Source organism: Homalodisca vitripennis, chromosome 1, assembly GCF_021130785.1.
Source record: "Homalodisca vitripennis isolate AUS2020 chromosome 1, UT_GWSS_2.1, whole genome shotgun sequence".
Classification (NCBI taxonomy): Eukaryota; Metazoa; Arthropoda; class Insecta; order Hemiptera; family Cicadellidae; genus Homalodisca; species Homalodisca vitripennis.
In genome coordinates, this window is record NC_060207.1 from 166,385,992 (window position 1) to 166,413,296 (window position 27,305).

The window sequence follows — 27,305 nt, forward strand, 5'->3', positions numbered from 1 at the left end:
ATTATGTTAGAAAAGTTTATCTTTTATGCTTGTAACAAAAACTTTTAAAATTTAAAGAAAAGCAGTTTATTGATGTATAAGTTTCGATTAGATAAATATAATTATATACAATTGTATGTAATTTTGTTATATAATTGTTTTAACTCTTTTTATATAAGATTATTTATTACTGCTCAACTTTATGGTTCAGTATTTGTGTCTACCTTCAAGTTTCTTTTTCCAGACGAAACAGTGTAGTAGATTTGATGAGACTAATGCCGAAAATTGAGGAAAATGCCAACTTTCTGGTTGTTCTCAATTTTGATCTCATTGGAGTTATTTTGGATGTGGTAAGATTGTTAAATATTGTATTTAGTATTGTGTTTAATATTAATATACAGTATTAGTTGACAAATTTCAGTTCAAACCTTGATGAAAATTTTAAATGTACAGCCAAATTGCTACTACTAGGTTCTCAAAACTTTACAGCGTGACGATTGACATATAATGACTATAGTATTATAGACAGTGTACGCTATATAGTTATTCTTATTTCCTCCATTTCACAAAATAAGTGATTAGGTGTTAGGTTTGCATGCTGTAAAGGTGATGAAATATCTAGACAACCAGTGATTGGTGTTGGCTCTTCTCTAAAGTACAATCCAGCAATACTCAACATCAACACTTTATTGCCATAAAAACATATATCATCGACAAAGTCTTATTAGGTGCAGCTTTCATTGATAGCCAAGTTGGTTATAAATCATACTATCTGTATCTTATCTATATATATAAAAATGAATGTTTGTGTGTTTGTCCTTTATAGACTCAGAAACTATTGGACCGATTTTGATGAAATTTTGTGTGTGTTTTCAGTGGAATTCGAGAATGGTTTATATTCACAATTTGGTCCAATTTAAATAGTTTATTTAATTAATTTTTTAATTATAAATTGTTGTTGATGTTGGAGTGTTTTATATTGGATCCAACAGACTGCGCTATGACACGTAATAAAAAACAAACTGATACTTAACAGCTGTTAATACTTTCAGCTGAAGTTCATTAAAGAGGCAGAAACATTTGTTTACATTTAAAATTTAGAAAATTTGTATTGAAAGTGCTTGATCAGTAGTGTAATGCAGGTTTCATAGAAGACGTCATTGCCTAATTTTAAATTTAGATTGCACCAATGATCAATAAACTATCTAATGCAATGAAAATACTATTAAACGCTATTATGAAAACAACCTCATTGTACAAATCCGTGAATGTTTGCACATAAGGTAATCGAATTTGGTAACATCAAAGGTAAATGAAAAGAGCCGAAATAAGACACTTTATGATCGATATTGGGTTTCTTTGATACATTTTCTTGAAGGCACACTCCTAAATAATACTGGAAATATCTTAGACAGAAAATTAATTTTAACAGACTGAATTTGATTCTTTATAACCTAATTAGTTTACCGAGATTATACATTAATTGTTCTGAATAACTTATTAACACCTAGCAAAAATCACGAAAGATAGAGGCAGGAATATGGTACATACTTTCATAATGCGCCCAAGAGGCTCACGAAGGAACGACTATCAATTATCTCAACAATGTTTAGAATGTGATAGAAAAAGAATAAGTGAATATAGTGTACTGTTTTCAATGGGAAATTGCGTGCGAAGCCGCGGACAACTGCTAGTATTATATAAACATAAGTTACAATACACAAAGAATACAACCAGTGGCATTGGGGGATTTAAAATATAATGTTTTTTAATCAGAAGAATCGTCCAATGCATAAAATGGGGTTTCTAACAGTGATAATTAATATTTATTCAAAAATATCTTTTATTGTACTTTAACACTAAGGGTGACAAGTGGTTGTATACCCTCAGTGCAATAACAGAATGGCTTTCAAGAGTCTTGCCCAATCTATTAAAATGGATAGATGCAGCATTTTCATTCTTGGTGTTATGGGAGTGTTTGATACTGTTAGTCTTTACTAATGCTGGATTTTGACAAATATATTTTGTAAAATCAAAGAGATACAGGTTTATTATGGTTTGAATTTTATAAATAGTAAACAATAGCTTTACAGTTTTCTAGTTGTTGTGAGTTAGTAATTATTCTTATAGATATTTTGAAGGGATAATGTTATTAATCTTACTTGCATTGCTCTACACTACAATTCCATATCTTATAATGGATTGTAAAAAGGCAAAATAAGACATTCTCACATAATTTCTATGAACACAGAATATAAGTTGCTGAGAAGTTAAATAATTCTAGACTTCCAAGAATTTAGTGTGATCAGATAGGTTGCTTTGAGAGTTATAATTTACAAATTTCCTTAAACGAAACAAGATATTTTGAGTTTAAGGTTCATTTAGATGAAAGCTGATAATAAAGATCAGCTGATCAACGTGAAGCTTTTAATAAAGTATTTTCGTGTTATAATGTTGTGTGTTAATGCTATTGCTTGTATTTAAAAATGTTGAGTCATCTGCATGTAAGACTTTTGTGGCAGAGACTGACAACAGCAAGTAAAAACAGACCAAGAATAACAATGGACCTAATATGGATCACTGAGGAACCCCATACATGACATTTACTTCCTGAGACCTGTCACCATTGTTGTAAACTATGTGTTTTGATTTCTGTTGCTTAGTGAGGATTTTAGAAAAGAAAGTAGTACACTGCCTAACCTTTAAGTATGATAATTTCATGGTAAGATCATTTATGTCAACACATTCAAAAGTCCTGCTCAGGTCACATAAATTGGCCTGAGTAACTGCCTTCTCCTCAAGGACTTGTGAAACATATCTAACTAATTTGTTTAGTACTTGAAAGGTTGATTACTTTTCCTTAAAACTGAGTTGCATAGTATTGAGAATGTTGTTAGTTTCTAAATAATTATAAACTTTTTTATAAACCAGAATTTACTAACAACTGGAAGTATAGAGGTGGGGAAATAACTCAGGTTTATTTTTGGGACCCATCTTAAACACTGGATATACTCTCGAGATTTTAACTTCTTCAGAGAAATAGCTTTCATTTAAACAGAGATTAAAACATGTTGTAAAAGGGACAGCAATATCTGGAATAATTTCTTTAACCTTTTCTGGGACAAATTTATTATTTTTCATGATTGAAACTTTTTATTAAGGTGGTTTTGTATTTTTTGTTAATGTTTGTCTATTATTTTTTCTAATTATTGGGAAATAATTTTAAATTTTGTTACATTAGATTAAAATTGTATTGTTTTTCTAGTAACATTTCTTTCAAATACAAATTTTGTGCAAATACAATGGAAAAAACATTTATATTTTAGAAATATGTTTCTAGTATATCATATTCATAAGAAAAATAAACAATTTATAACATGCATCAAGTTGTAAAGGATTCAATTTTTTTACAGGTAAAAGAATTTAATTTGATGAAACCCACCTGCCAGTGGTTGTTTGTTCTGCCTCACAAGCTATCTCGTAACAATTTGCATGAATTTGCCATCCATCTGAAGGAAGGAGGAAACATAGCGTTTGTGTACAACAACTCCAAGTACCACTCCCGATGTGTTGTAAGTAATAATGTCTGCTTTTAAAACTATCGGAATAATAGATTTATGATGTTGGCATTCAAGGGTTTCCTTCTCCACGTATTCTTGTACTTATTGCAAAGTAGTTTAAAAAATTACAATAGGAACTATGCCCCAAGGACAGAACCTTTCATATCCTTTAACATTCAAACTGGCAGTTTCTGCTCTTTTAAAAGTACTCTGTTTTTCAACGGATTGTAATCTTTGAATAAAACTGTTATGTATTCTCAAAATTCAACATATATATTGGTTCTTATTCTTATTCTTGGTTCTAGGATGGGCTGGAGTGTCACCTGACAGGCCTTATGCAGAGCCTGGTGGAAGGGTTGGACATGGCTGCTCAGGCTGAGAGAGACAAGTCAAGCAAAGTTTCAGAAGAGGAGTGGGAGCAGATTAAACCTTCAAAAGTTGAGCGCAAGAATACTCTTTTGCAGTTTATCAAGGTACTTTGTCTTGATCAACTGTATGATTATTGAACAGTTTCAGTTATAAAGGGAAACAATTTCCACAAATGTTTCGAAATGTAAAAATAAACCAGGTTTAAAGAAGTAAAAATCATGGAAATACTTTAACAGCTTTCCATGGAACAAATCTACGAGTTTTTTGGAACCAAAGTTCCCAATCCACAAATAAATTTTTGGGTATATCTTCATTGATACACATGGAAAATCAACAATTAACTTTCATTCTTTGACTATCACGGAACTCTTGCCAAACTTTGGTTTCATAGTTGTTAGTATATATTATTCTATTTATTGTTATATTTATAAACATTCTGTTTGTAATTTGTGTATTGACATTGCTGTCGATATGAGAAACAAGTTTTTTTTTTAATAAACAGCATGGTGCATAAGGAAGAAGTTTCATGAACTAATGTTTAATAAGAAAGACTGTAAACTATACAAATATTTTAATTTACATTATTTGTGAATTGATGTAAAATGTCTGGAACCTTTTTTAACAAAACATCTAGTAACTATAAAATTTTTGTGACAAATTATAAACACAGATGAAGTATAAAAATATAGATTTCTTAATAGAAAAATATTACAATGAAATCCATTGGCCAGTTCTAATCTATTCTTTGACGGAATAGCAACTTTTCAAACATTATCACAAACAACTCAACAACACAAACTTCTCACTGAACAAAATGCTATAGTGCTTTCTGATGTCAGTTATATATTTGACCAGTATTGTTATTGTCAAATTTGCTATGAAATCAGATTTAAAGTGTTTGTAAGAAAATGTGTTTTTTATATTGTATTAAATAGATACTTTCAATGCTGTTCTACTGAAGTGGGAAAAAGATTTAAAGAGCATTTTTAAATTGTGTACTATGGTGTATTTATAATGGTTTACTGTAGTCTAATATTTCCTCATTTATGATTATGAAATTATTGTATAAGTATATATCAAGTTATCGATTATAAAAATATAAAAACATCAATAACACAATAAAAATCAAATAGAATTTGAGCTAATGTCCATTGTGTAGAATAATAATTTATGACTGCTTACTTTGCCAATAACTTATTATTATTAAACCAGGTTTGATATGTTATGTACAACTTACTAGTGGCTATGATCTAATAAATATATGATTTTTTGTGATGAACAAAAATATTTCTAAACTTGTAGTCCACAGTAACAAATTTGTTTACTAATACAATACAATACGACAAAAATTTGAAATTATAAAAAGGTTAATTAAATAAATATTTTAAACTATAACATGTTAAGAATACTATTGGGAAATTAACCTACTTGTAAGTTAAAATAAATCTAAACCAATACAACGGAATATGGAAGAACCATACAGAATTAACAAAAGTCTTACCGAGTCCAAATTCAGGACTCTCTTTGACATCAAAAAAGACAACTTTGGATTGTATAACTATGAAACAAAAATCCTTGCATTGTATAAATTCCTGTTATTACCTGTTACTATATTCATGTCAGTACTGTTCTTCATGAATATTTAAATAAAAAATATTGTGTATTGTCTATTACCAACCATTCCAATAAAGCAACATCAACACATGAGCTATTATATCACATGATAAAACGCTTTATGATTGCACTCTGTTTACAAATGTGTTTATTCTACTTTTTTTGTTGTCATCATGAAAAAAAATCATAAGATCATTGAAAAATGTTTGAATGTTATTTTTATCTTTAATTTTGACCTTATGACTCCCAAATCAATTGAGTTTTTTATGGACAAAGAGGAGCCTAATTTTGGTCTTTAGGACTTTTTATTAAGAGTTATCGCATTGATGGAGAGACGTCCGTATGATTTTAAAAAGGCTCTGTTAAGGGTTTTTTTAACAACAATGCTAAATGTGGTTTTTCAATTGTTAAAAACTAAAATATTGGTAAACAGTGTGTAATTAGTTTTATACTAGAGGTTATGTTACTTTCTTTTCAATCACTTTCTACTTTACTGTTTGGTGTGCAAAGCCATTGATTATCCATTGTATCTGGAAAAAAAAAAGTTCCAAAAGTGCATCTGTTCTATCATCAGGGCCTACCGTTAAAATCAAAATGATAATTAATGTTTTCTTCAGAAAAAGTTGCGGAATGAAGTAAACTGTGACAACTGTACAATGTGGAGGGCACTGACTGCGGAACTCTGGGGTCAAGACTATGACATCTCGGCATCTGCCAGCCATCTCTTGGAGATTGGCTACTGGAACCCACGTGAGGGCTGTAGCCTCTCTGACCAACTGTTCCCACATTCCAAGTATGGCTTCCGACAACTTGTGCTTCCAATTGCTTCATTCCATGTTAGTATTTGTAGTTGTTTAAGAAGTTTACTGTAGTCTCCAAAATTTGTCTTGCTGGTATAACAATATTTCAATTAATTACATTTTTTAAAGTCAGTATTTTTGTGGTGTGTACTGAATTGAAAACATTAAAAATCAGATAAATATATATTCTTTGTTAGCCAAAAGTAATTTTTTTAGTAAAACCATACAACGGAATTTGCCTTCTGTTTTTACTTGTAAGTCTTGCACATTATAAATACTTGCACGGCCATTCAGGTGCATACGCACAACACAAGATTCATCACATGATATGGAAATCGCGTTTCAAAATATATTAGTTATTAACATGAGAAAGTTAATTTGTTTAAGCAAACTCTTACTAATATCTGTTTTTTGTATATTTACAAAGCTAATATCAGTGTAGAGTGGAATCTCGTTGGCTCACACTGATTTAGTCATCTTGAGAACTTCTTTACAATCAAACAACACAACAAGGTTGTTATGGCATTGAATATACAGATCTAAGTAAAATGCAGATGCTTAGTTATGTTTTTAAGCTGACCTTATCAAAGTAGTTGAATAAATATAAAACATCACAGACATGGAACATCTTAAAAATATGGGATTAATAATTTAGAACAAGTTTTTTTTAGTGACGTCATTGCAGTAGGAGAATTAACCTTGCCATTTTTTGCTGTGATATTATCTTTAAAAGAAACATTTTTTATAATGTGTTCTCTTTTAAAATAACTAGTACACCAGTGATGTGGTTATACAAAGTTGATGGGACCAAGCCTACTTTGAATAAGGCAGGCAACTATTAAAAATTTGCTTCCAGTTGGATTCAATATTTAAAAAGTTGAGCAATGGCATCATGCACACACATGCACTCATATACACTGAGTAGCGGTATCACACATACATGTACGCATATACACTGAGCAGTGGCATCACACACACATGTACGCATATACACTGAGGGCCAGTATTCACTGTTTATACCCTCAGAACTGATCATTTCTTAACAGAAAGTAAGCTTATCTCATAATTGTATTTAGGTCACTAAGTCTATCTTTGTTATGTAGAGAAATACACAAAATAACACACATTTAATTGTTGAAAAGTAAAAATTACCTGGTGTACGCACAGAATGTCATGTCTGACTCATAACAGCAGTTACCTGTGCTTTGTTAACAACTGTAACACTCACATAGGACACTCTGTTGTAAGACAGCATAATTTTCATGGTGCAGTAACGTATAAAACAATTCATAATGTGTTTTACGTTTTCCCCAAAACCCAAAACTTCAGATAACTATGTTCCAAAAGATTGCGTCCCTCTACAAAGTCGAAATCAGTTCTCTTTATTCATACAATGTAAAGAGTGTACATGGAATAATGTCAGCATATATAAATAATTAAAGCTATTACCATAGCATTCATAACCTAGGATTAACACAACTTACCAGGCTAATTCAACTGGTAAATTCCTCAAAATTATACAGAGCATTGTCAATCAAATAATCTTTTAATTTTAATTTAAAACTTTTTATACATAATTAGGATTTAATTGAGCGTGGGATAATTATAAGAAATTGAGCTCCTCTGTATGTGGTTTTATTCTCATAAAGCTATATCCTATCTTGATTTCATGTTATAACCTCCTTGCCTCTTCAGTTGTAACTATCGTTCCTATGTATCTCTTTACTTTTGTTAATATTTGTTAAATTATTTTTGACATAAAGTATACTTTCATAGTAGATAACAAAACAGTTAAAATTTGTAAGTTTGTGAAATGATTTTTAGACTGATTCATTATATTTTAGCCTTAATATTATCCTAATTGCAGTTTGTCAGTGGATCAGTTTAGATTTTTAACACTCATGGAGTGTGTATTTCAGTAACTTAATAATACACTCATACTTGGAATCCCTGTAATTCAGACTTAAGTGAAACTGTAATTCTTCCTTTGTCAAAATTATGTAAAAATATAACTTACATGATTTTTACTTAGCTTTTGCTTGAATGTTTGCTATTAGTTTCCACCATGGCAGATAATTAACTACAACTCGACTGGACATGCTGTTGAATTCAAAGGAGTTGTGTTTGAAATAGTCGACTTCATAGCAAAGAAGTTCAATTTCACGTGAGTAAGAATCTTAATTACTATAATTCTCTACCTGTAAAATTATCAATAAACCCAAATAATTCAACCAGTGAAATCACCAATTAAATCAATAATATATTCTGGTTGTGTATTAAATTGTTTTTGTTTGGTTATGACTGGTGCTTAAAGGTTACATATACATGCCCATACCATCATCCATCATCTATACCCTCACCCAAATAAATATATACAAAATATATACAAGCAGCCATTTTCTCAAAATCCTCCATTTTTGACTTGGGTGGTCCAAAAATAAATTTTGCTACTGAAACAAATTTAATTTTTTAAGCAATTACTAAATGTTTTCTTATACTCTATGTATTGGAGATAAAATATTATAATTTTTATTTTAAAATTTTCTTATTATAATTTATGGATAGGAGTCATACTTATCCTTTGTTCCCTATGAGTTATGAACTTTTCACTGATCTGGCCATTTTCATACTGCTTGACTTTTATAATACTATTTGAGGCTGTCTATCCATTTACGGTTTTATGTTTCAGATACAATGTAATAACTCCGGTTAATGAGACAGCTCCTGGTTTAGATGCTATTGAAGGCAGTAACGTTGGGAAAATAGAGGTATTACTTTCTTCTCTTACTGAGGTCTATCCCATATTCTACACTATATGTTATGACTACCCTTACCGGTATGCTCAAAAATACGAACAACCTGGATAGTGATTATTCCTTGTTTGTTTGATTGTTACTTTTAACTGTAGCATTTTTTAATGTTTTTATTGCAGTAATTTTGCTGCATAAACAACTATAAATCCACCAGGTTGTGAAAGTTTGGACTGTGTTTATACTATGAATAAGAATATTTATTTTCTCTTACACACAAAAATAATTTTTAAAACAAACAGAAGGAAAAATGATATACAAAACTTAATGATACATAAATAATCATAACTTTAAGAAATTTAAATAAAATAATACTTTGTACTATTTTAAGCGAGTATCATTTAAACAAAAAATATTATCTTTTTCAAATAAAATACTGGACATTTAAATACAATTGATTTCTTAATTACTAGCGAGAAAATGTATGACCTCAGAAAGCTAAGCCTGTTTAGAGGTTCCATTTTTAACACTAAATATTACATTACTGAAATTGGCCACACTTATACATACAAAAAAGAAACATACCAGTGCTAAAATAATAACATCAATACTGTTACCATTCAACATCATTATACCATTTATATTAAATTAAAATTAGTCAGCATTTGGTCTTTTAATTAGGATTTGGCACATAAATAAAAACTTAAATGTACCTATAAAAATCAGATTTAAACCTTCAAATGTTGGTTTTGCCTTGAATCTCATAAGGAATAGGGCATAAAAATTGCTGGTGGACAGAAAATTGCTTTCAAAATGTCCAAACATGCATAATATTTGTTTTATTATTTTTTGTTTTATGTTTAAAAAGAAGTCTTTAACATTTATATCTAATAAATGTATGCTGATTATTAACTTCTATATTTTCTAGGGTGTTGATTCAAAACTAGAAATTCAACTACAATCTATGTATTGGGAAAGAATATCTAATCTCATCAGAGAAAAAAAGGTAATGTATTTATGTACAAACTGTCAACAATTCAAAGTCATTAATGTATAATTTTTGTAATGCCTAGTTTGAAATTATAAGAGATTTAGTTGGTTTTCTTTTAAATGCAAAATTTTACACTTCTTAATGTAAGTTTTACATAGTGTTTATTATAATAAAATCTAAGAATTCTGTAGTATTACAAAATAAGTTTCAAATATTACACAAGTATTCATAATAATATTAAAATTCATTCATTAAAAGTATATTTACAGCATTTAATATCTTACAGAACAGATTAAACTCAAGTTTAAGTTAAACAACTATCTAATGGTGAAGCCAGGTAATACTGCTGGTGAAATGAAGCTAAGCATTAGCAAATTCTGTTGACTGGTCTTCGTTATAACCTTAAGACGCATAAATTTGGATGGTCTCTAATCTTTGTTTTAGTTATTGAACACTGTACTTTTTTTAATGTATTATTTTTATTGTATTATATCATAATACATTTCATTGTTATATTATGTATTATTATTTTTATTTATTTAATATGATTGCATGTAGCCATGGACCATTAGCTCTTATAACTATATATGTCAGACGACATCTCACATTATCACTTTTACTTCATTTTCAGCCAGTCTGTGATGTTTCCTTTGGTGCAATCATACAGCAGTTTTTCTTACAGATTGTTAGGTAATTTCCCACCTAACAATGTGTAAAGCAAATGTAAGAAATTAGATTCTTTTATAAACAAACCAGGTGATGTCCAATCCATCATTACCAACACAATTTGCTGTTGGTCCTAGGACTATGCCACTGTCACTGTCACTGTCGTTACGTTTTCCAGTGTTGGAAAAACATCATAACACTCACAAAATAACAAAACCCAGATGGTATTCATTCTCCAGCTGTCATTATTAATTCCTGAGAATGCATAGCACCAAATGGAAACAACATAGACCGGCTGAAAATTAAGTAAAAGTAGTGTCATTACAATGTTGGATGCTATCCAACATAAGTGGAATAGCAAAATCATGATGTTGGACAATATCCAACATACAAGTTGTGAATGAAGCATTCTACTATTGCAAATCCTGCTAAAAGAACCTGGTCTTCATCTTGCAGAATATTTTGAAAGATATAATACTTGGTTAAAATACAAAACTTGTTAATGTAAATATCATTTTGTAGAGCTTGGTACAATTGATTAAAAATATTATTAACTATTATAAAATATAATAATGTATATACTTTTATAGTTACTAGTTTGCTAAAAATTGGTTTTCCCTGAAAATATGCTAGAAGAATATGAGCTGGGGGGAAAACAGATTTAAAAAACCTGATTGGAAATGTGATTGGGTTGAAGGCCCAAGCCACCTATACCAAAAGCCAATGGTGGCCAATATTTATTAAATCCCATCATGCCCCCAAACGATTTGTGGGCCATTTAGTTAACTAATTTAAAATGCTAAACTGTCCTGTACAATAATTGATAAGGTTGTTTGAAAGTTTTACCTGAAAAAACATCTTCTCAAATTAAAATTATAATGTTAGCACTAGTTTTACAAAAGATTCTCTGTGGTCTTTTATATAAACAAATGAGATGTAAAGAGATTTGTTTTGGAAATGGCAAGTACAATTAGAAGCACAGTTTGTGTGGATAACACTGTGGGCCACAGAGGCCCACAATGGTCAGGAGTAATATTTCAATTCTATATTACTAGTCTATGGGTTAACCAGTTCACACCACTGAAAACTATAATTAACACCATTTAAATCTTGAAATATTAAGGTTTCCTTGTGGAGGCCATCTTCTGTCAAGTGATAAACCAAAACTGGCAAAGCCAATAATATAGATTCACAGGTGATGAAGAGGATTGATTTTTAACATAATTTGTTGAAACTTAACTAATCACTGGTCAATCGGACAAAAACAGCTTCTCTATTACAGACTGCCAAATGTTCGATAATCTGATGCTATCTTCTGTGTTGAAGTTATTTTTTTCTTGATTATAAGATTTCTCTTGGTATCTTTGGATAAATAGTATAGAAATTGAACCAGTACTTTTGTTTTGTGGAATTATAATGCATGTTTGGTTTTGTAACTATTCTGTTATGGCTGATTTTTCTGTTCCCTGAAGTTCTGTATGCCTCATGTGTACACAAACTCAAGTAAATATTAAACTTTTTGTTTCCCCAACCTAGACTGAACCAAATACATGAAATTGTGGCTTTAGATTAGATTCGCCAGGCATATACAGTGGAATCATGTCCTTCACTGGTCTCAAGCAGTTCTTCAGTTTTTGAACCAACTTGAATACAGTTTTAATATTGTGTGTCCTTAATATCATCCTTATTTTATCAGCAAGTCTTACATCCAAGGAACATGGAAATGGTTGGGACAAAATATTTAAAGATTTTAATTGCGTTACCAAATTCTTGGCACTGTGTGAACCATAAAACCTACATTAAAGTAATAACACTGGCCTGAAAGCCCAAGAATTTTGAATATTATGCTTTGTTATCCCGGTACAGATAATGTATAGTCCACATTGGAGTATAAAGTATTGTTTTGACAAAATCATGCCAGGATACAAAAACTCATCAAAACAAATCCTTTTTTAAATTTCTGCGGTATACCTATTTCTATTTGAAGTGGAATGCATTTCATATGGTGTCTATTAAACTTCAATTATGTTCTTTCAATGAAATCATCAATGTGTTCATCTTTAATTGATTAGGCTGTTTGTGCAAAAAAAGTGATTCATCCATGTGGAAAGATTGATATAATTCTACTAAATGTGCCACTGTTAGTTCAATGTACTTCCTCTAGCCCTCCAGTTCTGTATTTCAGCTAAAATCTACCAGATGGCAGTGCTAATGGCTTTAATCTTCAGACTCCATCGCAATAAGTCTGTTTTATCTGTACCAATCAACCTTCTGTTTGAAGTAGTTGAAGTGTTTTAAAAATTGTTACTTCAACCAACTGTTTTCAGATTTTCTTGGGTGCATGTGCTCTGACTATCACGGAAAACAAAGCAACCATTGTTAACTTTACGGAACCTGTCAGTATTGAAACTTACGTGTTTTTGGTCTCAAGACCAAAGGAGCTTAGTCGTGCACTCCTCTTCATACTTCCTTTTACCCCAGATGTAAGTATATTTATTGCTTTTTGTGTTGTTTAGATGGTTAAAAGAAGAAATTAAAATATATAAAAACTCTTGTTTATTATAACATTAGAAGGTTGATTTTAGTTGTATGTTATTAAGATTTCTTATAAAGGAGTGTTACTTCTTGTTTGCTAAATCTACTACTCAATAAATAAAAGAAAACTCATGATGCTGATTGATTTCATTGCAGTATATTAAAGAAGTATTAATATTTCCCTTTTTTAATTTTCAAGATTATCTGGATAATAGATTTGATCTGCTTGGTTAAAATAGATATATAAAAAGGCGATACTTAAAGTAGCACATTCCATGTAGCACAAGAACTAGTGGTCACTAAGTACTTCAGTACTTAATAGTATCCTATTGAATATACAGTATACATACTTTGTACATAACATAGACATGATGTGTAGTGACACAAATTTATTACAGAATTGTAGCATTATACAATCAGAGTTACCATTAACCATTATAGGTTGCCGGCATAGCTAACTAATGTGTGTACACATTGACACAATCTTGGTTCTACACAGCTGGAGTCAACAAAGCGAGTAAAACTCTGTTTTATGTACAAATTACATATATCTAGGATAATACAGTATAGATTATACATCTAGCTGAGACAGAATGTTCTGATGTTGCTGATTTGACTTTAGTAGTTTTAAACGCAAATTCGAAGATGTATCCACCAAATATTTAGTCAGCCAACATTTTATTCATCAGCACCGTGTCAGTGTTCATCAGGCATTTCTATAATATCTTAGTGCAGCACTATCAGGCAGGCATATCCAACTTAATGTGTGTTTGTCTTGTGTCTAGGCATGGTTCTGCATCGTAAGTTCAATAGCACTGATGGCTCCTACACTGTACATCATACACAGACTCAGTCCATTCTACAATTACCATGGAGTGAGTAACACAACTGGCCTTGGGAAGATATCAAATTGTTTTTGGTATGTTTATGGAGCACTGCTTCAACAAGGTAATATTTTTGTTTATACTCACTCACTCACTTAATTTATTTTAATTTTGTAATTTATTCAAATATTATATTAAATTTAAATCTCCCTGTGTTGATTATAACTATCAACTAATATTAGGATTCCGGGTAGGATTCTATCGGATTATTCACTTGGTGATTTTATCTTATGATTCTTAATTTGTATACAGTTCTTTTGAAAGGCACGAAATTACCAATGGTGTGAGGAAATAAGACTGTTATGAAATAAGGCTAAGAAGTAAGGACTGACAAAGAATTGCCAGGAAAGTTTATATATTTTCAATGTTAGTGGCACAAACTTAGTTGTAGCACAATGCATTGCAGTATACAATTTAAACAGTCTTTAGTTAAAAATGGACTTGAACACTTAAACTAACTTCATAGCATCACACAAAAAGACTTAGAACAAATTTTGTTGAATATTTTGAAAATTTTACATTACTTAGATGGTACAGTTTGTGGTTACATAGGAGTTAAAGATTTTCAGTGTTTTGTATGTATCAGGAGGAACGTACTTGCCCATGGCGGACAGTGGGCGTCTGATTATTGGCACATGGTGGATTGTGGTCTTGGTTGTTGTGACCACATACTGTGGCAACTTGGTGGCTTTCCTCACCTTTCCCAAAATGGACAAGGTAGTGGCCAGTGTCCACGACCTCTTGGAGCGCAAGGATATGCTTTCCTGGGGCATTCCTGATGAATCGTACATCAAAACTCTTCTGATGGTCAGTATTATTTATTGTGTAGTTCGTATTAGCTAACTGTTGTAACCTACTTATTGAAAAAGCCATGTTTCAATACCAAGGTGCCTGTGAGAATGCCTCTTTGCTGCTTTGATTGATTCTAATGCTGTACTGTCACATTTCAAACGACAAAGTAACATATTATTATAAATATATCAAGACTAGATACTGTATTATTTAGTAGCCAGTTTGTTAACATCGTAATTGTATATTATAGCTAGAGTAGTGTTGAAATTTAAAAAATTCACTAACAGCTCATAGTAACAGACTACCAGTCACAAGCCCATATACAATGGTATAACTTTTTAGTCAAAGTGTTGAACAAGACCTTTCTCCCATTCCGTTTTATTATTCTCCTTTGTCAACATTTGACAATCAGTTATAGAATTAGTATCGACTTTGTTACTTGAACTAAATTTTAGCAAATACTTTGTAAACTTGATTGTCAAATTATATTTTTTCATTAATTTTGCTTTCATATGGTACGGTTTTAATCCAATTCGAGGAGTATAATTTTCAATTTTCTTAAATAGCATCCAAGTTTTATGTATGACCCTTGTTTTGGATTTGGTGTTTTGCATATGATTTGTTTTCTGATACTTTTCCGATCTTCCAAGGTCCTTTTTATACAAAAATATTAAATGAATTTCAAAAATTAGTTTAAAAGTTTAAAAACATTTTACAGTAAATTCCATGTGAATTTACCTACCATTAATAACTAGAGCCCTAAAATTGTGTTGTTAACTTTTTTCTCAGGTGGAAAGGTACATTTTTAGAAATATAGAACATTATTTCAGAGAGAAATAACATGCTGTGAGTTTGTTAATTCCCTGAGTAATGAGAGCAATGAGCATTGTCTTTAAAATTTAAATTAACAAGCTGCCCTATGAAATTTGAATACTAGCTTTTTAAAATTTTATGAGGGGAACTTTAGTCCCTTCTCCCATGTACGCTCTTGTTATAAATTTGTAATGGCACACTCTGATGTGTAGGCTGCTGATGATCCGATGCTACAGGAGGTGTACAGTCGAATGCAGTTACACAAAGAGCTAACCCCGGCAGTGATACAGTTAGTGCGTGATGGCAGACATGCTTACATCCAGAGCAAGACTAGGCTTCTTTACGTCATGAAGTCTCAGTTCCATGCTACCAACACCTGCGACTTCTCTCTCGGTTGAGTTCTGCTGATATCAGCAATTAATAAGGCTCTTTTTATTTTGTACAAGGAAGTGTTTGCTAAGTCTAGACACAGAGAGAGTTTATAAAAAATAAGATGAAATATGTGTTTGAGCTCTAAACTATCCTTATTAATATTGTGATGAATAATATATCATAAACTTTTCAGTAAAGACATTTGACTTCAGAGGTGGTCCCAAAATATATACTTTAGATCAAAATAAAAATAAACATACATTATAGAAATGTGATAAAAGTTGTAAACAATTAATAACATTATTAACTATATACAGGGTGTCAATTAAGTCTGGAACCTCTTTTTTAATTTTTGAACCATAATAGAAAGAAATACCAAAGTTCACACGTGATTACTGGTGATAGTAACGCACACATCTGTCCAATTACCGACCGGATAATCCCTTTGGGGGACGGTCCACAAGGAGTCAGACAAAATTCTTAAATAGCAGCATAGGTCATCTGACAATGTAGTAATCGAAGCCAGGAATCAATAATTATTACCCATAACATAACTACTGTTAGAATGTGAAAGTGGCAGATTGAGTCATACACAGCATCCACAGAAACTTAACGTTTGGGCAGGTATTATAGGAAACCAAATTATGGGCCCATTATTTATCAATGGTAATTTAAATGGTGACTCGTATCTAGCAAAGCTCCAAAATGAGATAATTCCTGCACTACAAGCTGCTCTTGGTCGACAATTTCAAAGAATTTATTTCCAACAAGATGGCGCGCCACCACACTTTGCTCTCCTTGTTAGAGAATACTTGGATACAATATTCCTTCACAGATGGATTGGAAGACATGGTGCAGTAGAGTGGCCTGCTCGTTCCCCTGATTTATCTCCGCTGGATTTGTTTCTTTGGGGATACCTCAAAGATAAAGTTTATCGTACTAAGCCTCGAGATTTGGCGCACCTAAGAAATCTCATAGTCCAAGAAGCTCAAGATATTCCTCGTGACTACCTTCAAAATGCAGTGGATGGCTTTTACAACCGCCTAGGACATTGCCAGACGATGGTAGGGGAACATTTTGAACACTTACTTTGATCACAGGTACTTACAAATTGGTGTTTACTTGTAATACTTAATAATTTACATTGTTCAATTGTTTTAACATTCAAATAGCTATAACTACTGAATGAATCCACCTTTTTAAGTCCGGTTTGCGGCATTGTACTCTGCTAAGTAAGACCTTTAATTTGATACCAAACTTGACCTATGCTGCTATTTAAGAATTTTGTCTGACTCCTTGTGGACCGTCCCCCAAAGCGATTATCCGGTCGGTAATTGGACAGATGTGTGCGTTACTATCACCAGTAAGCACGTGTGAACTTTGGTATTTTTTTATATTGTGGTTTAAAAATTAAAAAAGAGGTTCCAGACTTAATTGACACCCTGTATAAATTATTACATATAAAGACAAATTCAATAGAAGCTGATGAACGTTTTGAAATACATCCGTACAAGACAAGAAATAAAAGTCACATTATAATCTAGAGTTCTACAAAAAGAGAAGGCTACATAATTGTACAGGAGCAAAATTTCTTAGATCATTAAGATAAACAATAAGTAGAGAAAATAACATTAACAAACTTAAGAATAGATAGAGGGTTTATTTAGTTAACAAAGTATTATATTCAATTGATGAGTTTTACAACATGTAGATATATTTTGTAAAATGATTCATTGTACTCTGACATACATTTTGTTTGAATAAAGCTGTTTGAAATTGAAATGTTCATACTACTTAGGTAGGGCTAGGTAAGTGTAAATTGATTATATCTAACTTATGATTTATGCTATGTAAAGCTTATTTGTCTATAAGAATTTTTGATATAAAATATTATTGATGAATAATATTGATACAACATTTTTAAATTGAATAAACAAACTACGGTACTTAATACCGTACTTAATAACTTAACACAATAAATACCGATGTTTTTTAGTTTTATTTAATGTGTTATAAATTTATGACATAATTTGCTAATTAAAAAAGTTAGTGAAAACACATTGGTTAGTAGAGTGAAATGCCGCCTACCACATCAGAATACGACGATCCAGTCAGAAATGGCAGCGCATAATGTACTTCACAATGTGTACCTAAAACAACCCGCCATTTCTGATTGGATAAACCTTTTGAGATGCGGTTTGCGGCATTCAACTCTACTAAGTGAGCTCTTTCAAATGAGGTATCACTTGACCCATGCTTCAATTTAAGATTTCCATGTTTTCCTCTGTGGGCCGTCCCCCCATGGTTGGCATGTCATGGTAATAGGAAGAAAAAATAATTTACATAGCCATATGACACTGTGCAAAGTTTATAGATGTTATCTCCTATGGTTTTTAAAATATTAAGCCGTACCCATACTTTTCAAACACCCTTATAGTCTAACATACACATTTTAATATGACTATACTTACTTTTTCCTATCTTGTAAAAGGTATATCAAGACAATTACCATTCCTTGTAGATTTGTCATGAATGTTATTTCTTACATAATATGATAAAACATCCTTATAAATAAATAACATTATCGAACATACATACATTGAACACATAATATATATTTAATTGCCCTTACACCATTCTGCCATTTTTTTGGAGTAGAAACAAAATAAATAAGTATGAAAAAAGAAACCTAAAGTAGTCTTGTAGTCATCTATAACTATAAGATATACAAATAACAGGTTTTAAAGCTTTAAGTTTTATTAAAACTAAACCAATTTATTCAAATATTTATTTGGTACCAAATCTTATGGTACCATAGGTCTTATTTATGTCTTGCATAGGTTTAAAAATATATAAATGCAAATAATTATGGGTGATATTGCTCCTCTCCCCCACCTTTCTACTAGTTACATCCATGCATTGAGCAGTTCACTATCAGTGTGGTCATTAACTCAAGGCTTGTTAGGGTAATCTGAGACTGTTGTGATTCTAAAGTCTGGACATATTAGTGGCTGGCTGATGTAATAAAGTTATCTAAGGAAAGATAGGCAGTGAGCTGAAATAGTGGCCAACAAAATGAGAACCTTATCTTATGTAACTTGCCGTTGTCATGACATACATTAAAAGAGAAAATTTATATGGTGGAATCGAACAACAAAAAGACTTTCCAAGTTCTGATTAACTACTTAGTGATTGTTTTACTTTCTCCAATATGACCGACATTACATTAAATTAGACAAATATTATGACATATTAATTTCATCATATAATCTTAGTTCTCATGATTATACAGCTGATGTCATAACTAACATGAAGTTACGCCATGTTGAAACATTGTTCACACATGTGAACCAGAAAACTAGTTTATTATTATCATTATACTTAACGAAAAATCTCAAACTTTGCCAGATTTTATAAAAAGAACATCAATAAATATAGGTTTTACTGGCAACTCAATTTCAGTAACCCATTTGGAGTATTAAAATTATACTTAATTTAATACAATACTATATTTATAATCTACAACCAAAAGTGGATTTATTTGAGGCCTTTTTATAAGTGAGGAAAACCTGAAGCTGAAAGTTCATTTAAGCACCAACAATGATTTTTTTTACATTAGTAGAGTACATTGTACTGCAAAATTTGCTTATATAAGCACTCAACCTAGTTTAAAAAACCAATATAAAAATTGTTGGTAAGAAAGAAATCAATTTTCAGCTACACTAGTTTTGTTGGAGGTTGAATGGGAGGCTACCAGAGGGGTTAAAAATGTGAGACAATTTTGATACCCTCCCATTGTTGACGATCAGTTCGTTTCTTAAGAGATTTTTCTCTGTAGATTTAAAGGGAAATTATGTTGTGTGCTCATACAATGCAAATTGGCTCTCAGTTCTTGGACTAAGTGTATTATCAAAAGGGAATCAGAAAAAGTTTTAGAGACAAATTTTATGTTGTGAACACGGTGTTTTTATCAGTATAACACATTACGTCTTTTAACCTTAGTTCTCATGATTATGCAGCTGATGTCATAACTAACATCGAAGTTGCTTTTCTTTTGGCTCTGAGGTAAAAATGTTTTAATTTACCAATGGTATGTAAATAATAAATTAAAACATTTACTTCTTTGTTAACTGAGATAAATTATTGCACATCAAAAAGAGCTAATTTTTGTGCAATTTAAGGAAAATACTTTTTGTTTAAAGCAACGCTTTACTAAGGTACCTGGATTATACTGTTTTCAATAGATCTGAAATTGTATTAGATTTTATAATTTCTGAATGGAAAATTCTTTGAGGACTAATATTTTTATATGGATAAGTAATAGCGGTTATTTCGTTACATTATCCCTCTTTACTTTTCTTTGAAGTTGGTAGTTTCAGATTAATATGAAATTTTGTCGTGTTTAGGAAGTGAAGAGTTCATGTTTGAGAAATTGGGAATGATTGTTTCTCAAGATAACCCTTACCTGGAGCTGTTTAATAAAGAGTGAGTAAATTTGTGTTGTGTCATTATTCACGCTTTGTTAGAGGAATCAACAATTTGAAAATACTCTATTGTTTCAATGTATGATTACATAACACCAGTGATATTTTTATTTTCACTGTTGACAATACGCGAATCTTGAACTTTTCAGGATCGTGCTACAGAGTAGAAGTTTTTGATACTAATAAGAGAAAACAGAAGTCTAATATGGTTTGTAACACAGATGAGATATGTGTCAATGAAACTCAATGGAGTATATAGATGGTTTGAATGTTACCAAAATGACTAATTATCTGTCCTAAAAATACAATTTTAAGACAAAAACTTAATTTTATTGTTTTGCATATAGGCAAATTTAGGAATTCAACACATTTCTCATTTTCGCACAATTCTATAATGATTTTTGTTTTTCTTTATAGACTCCTGATAATATTAATTATTCAAGATTAATCTTAACAAAAGTATTCAGTAATATACTTTGAGTTGCACGGTACAGTACCAACAAAATTTCTCTTTAATACAAGGTACTAGTATGCCACACCATGTGTTGTGTAATAGGCTTCACTCAAGTTGCTCGTCTACAGCGCCTTTCACTCGAGATATTCTGTAGACAGATATACAGATAAACAATTATTCAAAAAAGAAATAATTATTACATCTCCCAAGCAGATAAAAGTAAAATTGTGTCCACCTGCTGAGTTTCATTAATGCTCAGCCAAATTCCATGGTAGAATATGCATCACCATAGAACTCATTTTTGTCTATATAGAAATTACATTTCGTGCAAAATTTAAACTATTCAGATGATCTTTCTCGAGATATCTTATTACATCATATATTCCAATTTTCGTTTACTGAGTTAGGTTTCATAGCAGTGTTTAAATAATAAAAGTTCCGGTGAGGTAGGGAGGGTACTATAACACAGTAGTGCACTGAAAATAAATGTCACTGACTTTTAATATTTACTTTCCACTTTATTATTTTTTTTTCTTTTTACTGTATGAATAAGCTACATGTGTTATATGTTAAATACTCATACCTTTAACTCCGCTTGCTTACTTATTCAGCTATTTCCTCATTGCCGTTATGGTTACCTTTTTTTACCTAATAATACTAATGTTTACATTAATAAGACTAATGTAAACAAACTTGCTTAATGCTCTGCCAAATACTATGGCGTGACATGCACCATAATTGAATTCAGTGTTTCTACTAAAGAAATGAAGCTTTATGTGAAATTTCAAGTCTGTAGGCCAGATCATTTGGACAGACAGACAGAAATGAAATTTTACAGCCCAGCAAGTGATAGGCTTCACTAATGTTCAGCCAATAATTTAAAATTGTGTGAAATAGAAAGATAAAAAATTTTCTAAGAATAAATTTTAATTTTTTAATGAAAATAGTAAACTACAATTAGTTTAGTGATAGTTAAAAAACGCCAACACTCCTAACACTGTTATCAAACCCTGAAGTAAAACGCTATTCTCATCCTATTCATATGACACACAGAAGGTCAACGTAGAGAACTAGTTTCACAAACCAGTTTACCTAACTGACCAATACAATAGCTAGATGTTTGTGTTTACGTTTACTTAATTGGGATAAACAAGATTGCAAGCTTGCTAAAGCTAATTTGAATGTTTTATATTTAAATGATTATGATTAAGCAGTGCTTTATAATTATTGAATTAGAGAGCACAGTGTATTTGTAAGTAGATAACGGAATAGTAAAGTTGAAGGTTTTAAATAGGTTACCTTATGGTCCCTTTTCTGTGTTAAAACTAATTCTAGAGTTTAGAAATTTCTCTGAGTTGTATCATTTTGGCCTGTTGAGACAAACAGAAGAGTGAGATTTATTTCAAATTTAAAGATGCAATATACAATAAAACAATAAACAGTAAATAGAAAACATTCATCAGTCATGTTTGTCTCTTTTCATTTCTTTTATAGCAAACCATTTTCGGTATAAAAAGTTTAATATATACCATATATGTCGAGTTTTTTACTACTTAAAATTAGGCAACATTTAAATCAATTAAAAATAAACAATATAATTTCATTATGTATCTATACAAATAATTCCATCATTAATAAAACTTTGATACAATTAATCAGTCAAATAGTGTTGCATCTTAAAATTTATGTTACTTTTATATGGAGTCTGTATGTGTGATTGATTTTATACTAGTCCATTATAGTAATTTTTTATCAGAATTAAAAATGACAATACTGAGCCCTAGGGGTCATGGCTTGCTGTTGTGTTATTGTAGCTTTGTGTTGATTGGACTTGGCAAACATGGGATTAAGTTGTGACATCATGGTTGTTAAATCCATTGTGATTGTGTTGTTGTTGTTGAGGAAAGAAAAAATTCTTTGTTAAGATTTCCCCAAACTTAAATAAGTATCAGAACTTGATTATCTTAAAGTTTATGAAAACCACATCCTGCCTCAATTCTCATTCATAGTTCTAACACCTGACAATAACTTGTTACCCTTGTTGTAGAATTGGAAAGATGCACAGGATGGGACTGATACACAAGTGGATGACGGATTACTTGCCCAGTAAAGATCGCTGTTGGAACTCCATGTACACAGCTGTTGTCAATAACCACACAGTGAACCTTGATGACATGCAAGGATCATTCTTCATATTATTCTTGGGTGTGTTTTTAAAATATACTATTTAATTGCAGGGCTAATGTGCCTCACTGTTTCCAATAACTTTAGCCAAGTATGGATCTATTGTACAAGAGAAAATAACTGAGTGATGATTCAGTGCAGGACTAAATGGACATCTCTTCAATTATCAGTCCAATAAGCGAACCCAACGAGCCATCCTACTGAGCATTTTAATGGGACTTGTACAAAGATTATGTTTAAACCATATAAAGCCTGTATTGTTCATATTGGATCAGTTAAATGTTTTATTTTTATTTAAAAAAAAACATAAAAAACACAACATAAATAAACTTAATCCTGTTTTGAAATTGAGACATTATAATTGAGCTCAAGTATTGATGCTGTCGGTTTTCGGAGAGGGGTACAACCTTGGTTTTAGTTTACTATTATATTGAAGTAGGTTTTCTTTATAAAAAAATATATATGTAATATTTGGAAAGAAATGTACTTAACAATAAAGAATGTGGGACTAGACCATCACATTTCTATTAACATTTACTTTAATTGTCAAATTCAACATGCCTCGATTCTCTGCTTGATATTTTTCACAGAGTTTGATTTTCTAATTATTTCATTAAAGTTTAGTTAATTAAAGTAACTTTATTTTATTTTTGTGTGGATACAATGCGAGAATGATTAAAATCTTGTAGTTACCATGGCCTGTCTGTGGCACTGACTGGTTTGAAGTTGTAGGTCTCAAAACATTCTATCCAAGATTAGTAACTCTCCATCAGCACTTTAGACTTCAGTTCTTGACACTTTATATTTTTAGTGAGGGCCAAATTAAAAGTTTGAGGTGACAGCTGAATGAAGATTTCATCTTCATTTTATTGAAAAACAATATGGTTAGATATTATATCTTTGTGGAGAGTTACTAATCTGGGATGGACAGTTTCGAGATCTACTACTATCAAAGAAGCTACTACCAAGAACTGAATTGAAGTTTTAAGTAACTAACGAAAAGTGCTAGGTATCTTGGGAAAACCGGCAAACGTTTCAATATAAAACACATTCCCTTATTTATTAAAATTAAGATTCTTTAGAGTATTTGACAACACATTCAACATGTTTTTCTGTGGAGCAATCCATTGTGTTTTGTATGTTCGTGAGAAATTTGTGTAGTTGTTTTTTGTCAATAATATCAGTTCACCTTGGCTCAAACTTCAATATCCCTATCACCAAAATACATTTTGGGTGTTGATGAGAAAGGTTTGCTATATATATATATATATATATATATATATATATATATATATATTAATCTTCAATAAGAATTCTTCAATTATTGTAATAAACATTTTCTATATTTCGACTTAAGCCGTCTTCAGGAAATAACAAAAATTATATAAATAGGGCTATAAGAACAGAATAAACATAACATAAAACATCAACACAGAAAATGAAAAGTAAGAATGAATTGTCTTAAGAATGAAATATATATATATATATATATATATATATATATATATATATATATATATATATATATATATATATATATATATTTCAAAAACTTAAATTATTTCATTTGCAAAATGTTTTGTTCTCCAAACGCAACTCAAAGACCAAAAACAAAAAATGTGGTTGTGTAACATTTTTGATGATTGAATATTTCCAAATGAATAGAGTTAATAACCTAATAATATTTGAAAACCTACTTGTAGAATGAAAGAGCTCCATTATACGATAAACAAAAAATAAACAAATGATACAAATACATGTAACACTCATTGTAGACTCTTTTAGTTATAGTTATATGAACATATTTTTTTATCAATTTAAATTTATTTGAATCAAGTACATTTTAAAAATATATCCTACAGTGCTTCAATATTTATGAAAGTACACTTTTTATCTGTTTAGAATTGTGCTTGTATTATTTCATCCATAAGAAGTAGTAATACAGTACCAACAGTGGTGTAACTAGGACTTGGCCTTGGGGGAGGGGGGATGAATCCAATTGAACAAAACATCAGGTAGTAAGGAATAAATCTGAATACATCTTAAATTTATATTAATTAGAATAAGCCTAATTCAAGATAAAACATTTAACTTTTGTATTTCAGACAAGTTGAACATAAGAGTGCTATTCGTAGTGCTATAACGAATATTTGATTTATTGTTATTGCTGTTGGGAGGGGATTCTATCCCTCTCCCCCCCCTGCTTGTTATACCACTGAGTACAGAAATTATATGTTAATGGAGCGAAAGAAATTTGTAAGTATAACCCTTCTTAAAAATCCAAGGGATTACTGTCTCTCCCAGATGAGAAAATCCACGCTCTAGGAGGTTTCTCATTCATTTTCCTGGGTGAACCACACTCACACACACACACACACACACACACACACACACACACACACACACACACACACACACGTGCATGTGCATGCATACACACTCACACTGTTTATCGGAGATGTTCCGTAATATGTCAATACGCATAGTCATTTACTGCCAAATTTATGCTAAATAGCTTTTTCCCAAAACTTATATATGACGCTTGCCTGCAGTTATTGTAGCTTTCCTATAAGTGCTGTTGTAAGCGGGCCAAAATTCTTGCTTGCATATCTGCACAGAAAAAAGAAATGTAAACCTTCTTATATGTACTGCCTGCCTGATATATTTTTGCTATGTTTTTAGAATCATAATATTGAAGAATCAAAACCTAATTGTCAATATTTACATTAGTAAAACAGATTTCACCGCAAATGTTTCTTTTTTCAGGTATTTTCCTGTCTTTTATTATTATCCTACTCGAGTTTCTGGTGAAGAGGCACAAGTTAGGAAAAGAGCAAAGAGTCATACAACCATTTGTTCAGTAATCACATACTTATGTATTTTTTATTTAATAGCAGAATAATTATTTCATTCTTATTGTAGTGTATGCATTTGTAAATATCTTTTATATCAAATGTAGTTAAAATAACGTATTGAAATGTTCATTTAATTGTATTGTTAATTTATTTTTACTGTTATTAACATTTGATTTCCTGTTGTATTGAAAAAATATTTTTTTAAACTCTTCCAACAATGTATTCTTTGCAACAGACACAAATTGACATAGTTTAACTTTTTGGAATCAGAATAAAATACTCATCTTGTGATTAGTTCTTATGTAGTTTATGGTGACTAATAAACTAAACATTTCTAAAATATGTGGTTTTATTAGATGAATTAATATTTCTTGTTAATCAACTTGTATAATATAGTTTTTATCAGCCAACTGAAGAACACATGACTAAAGAAAAAACATGTTTTTAACCCAGAAAGTAGTCTTTTACTATTGTAAAATGTCATATTTGTTTGTTATTTTATGATGTCATATCATTGTTTAGCATTTCAATTTTTCTTGATGATTGGGGCGTGTAATGTTTGTGAATAGAGTTTAATAAAAAAAACATTTTTAGAAAAATATTAGATGATAGGTTTCATATAAATCATACCTTAAAATACCAATAACATTGCTTTTATATGTTCCATATAATTTATAATAAAAACTGCCATGACAAACCAGTGAGGCCCTCCGAGCTGAGAAAACAATCACGTAAGTTGAAAACCGAGCTCTGAGGGTTAACCCTGTGTATATATTTGTACTTTGTTCTTTAGTAATGTACAAACAGTCTACAAATCAAGGTAGTGTCATCGTCATATACCACCACAGATTTTAGTCCCTGATACGAGCTGGGAAGTTATATGTCAAAAGAATAAACAGTAATGAGCTCAGTACCCCTCTTTAGTATGAAGGCACTTTGACCTGACAGTCGGGGTTACACTGATGTATGATGTATGACTGATGTTTGTGCAACATCTTTATATATATATATTTCTTGTGTTCGTGTGTATGTGACTGAACTCCTCCTAAATGACTGGATCGATTTTATGATGAAATTTTATGTGTGTGTTAAAGGGGATTCGAGAATGGTTTAGATTCATGATTTGGTCCGATTTAAATAGTTTATTTCATTAATTTTTTATTTATAAGTTGTTGTTGATGTTAGAGTGTTTTATATTGGATC

General features: G+C 30.8%; 1 protein-coding gene across 1 annotated transcript; it reads left to right on the plus strand.

Annotated features, from left to right (window-relative positions):
- Positions 1-3,818: 3,818 nt before the first annotated feature.
- On the plus strand, positions 3,819-27,305 carry LOC124352682 (ionotropic receptor 93a). Its single transcript, XM_046802267.1, has 12 exons — positions 3,819-4,012; positions 6,140-6,358; positions 8,380-8,486; positions 9,012-9,090; positions 10,001-10,078; positions 13,057-13,212; positions 14,050-14,212; positions 14,735-14,955; positions 15,966-16,146; positions 20,532-20,610; positions 23,111-23,268; positions 26,014-27,305. The coding sequence occupies exons 1-12, from the start codon at positions 3,875-3,877 to the stop codon at positions 26,109-26,111; spliced, it is 1,677 nt and encodes a 558-aa protein (XP_046658223.1). The 5' UTR covers positions 3,819-3,874; the 3' UTR covers positions 26,112-27,305.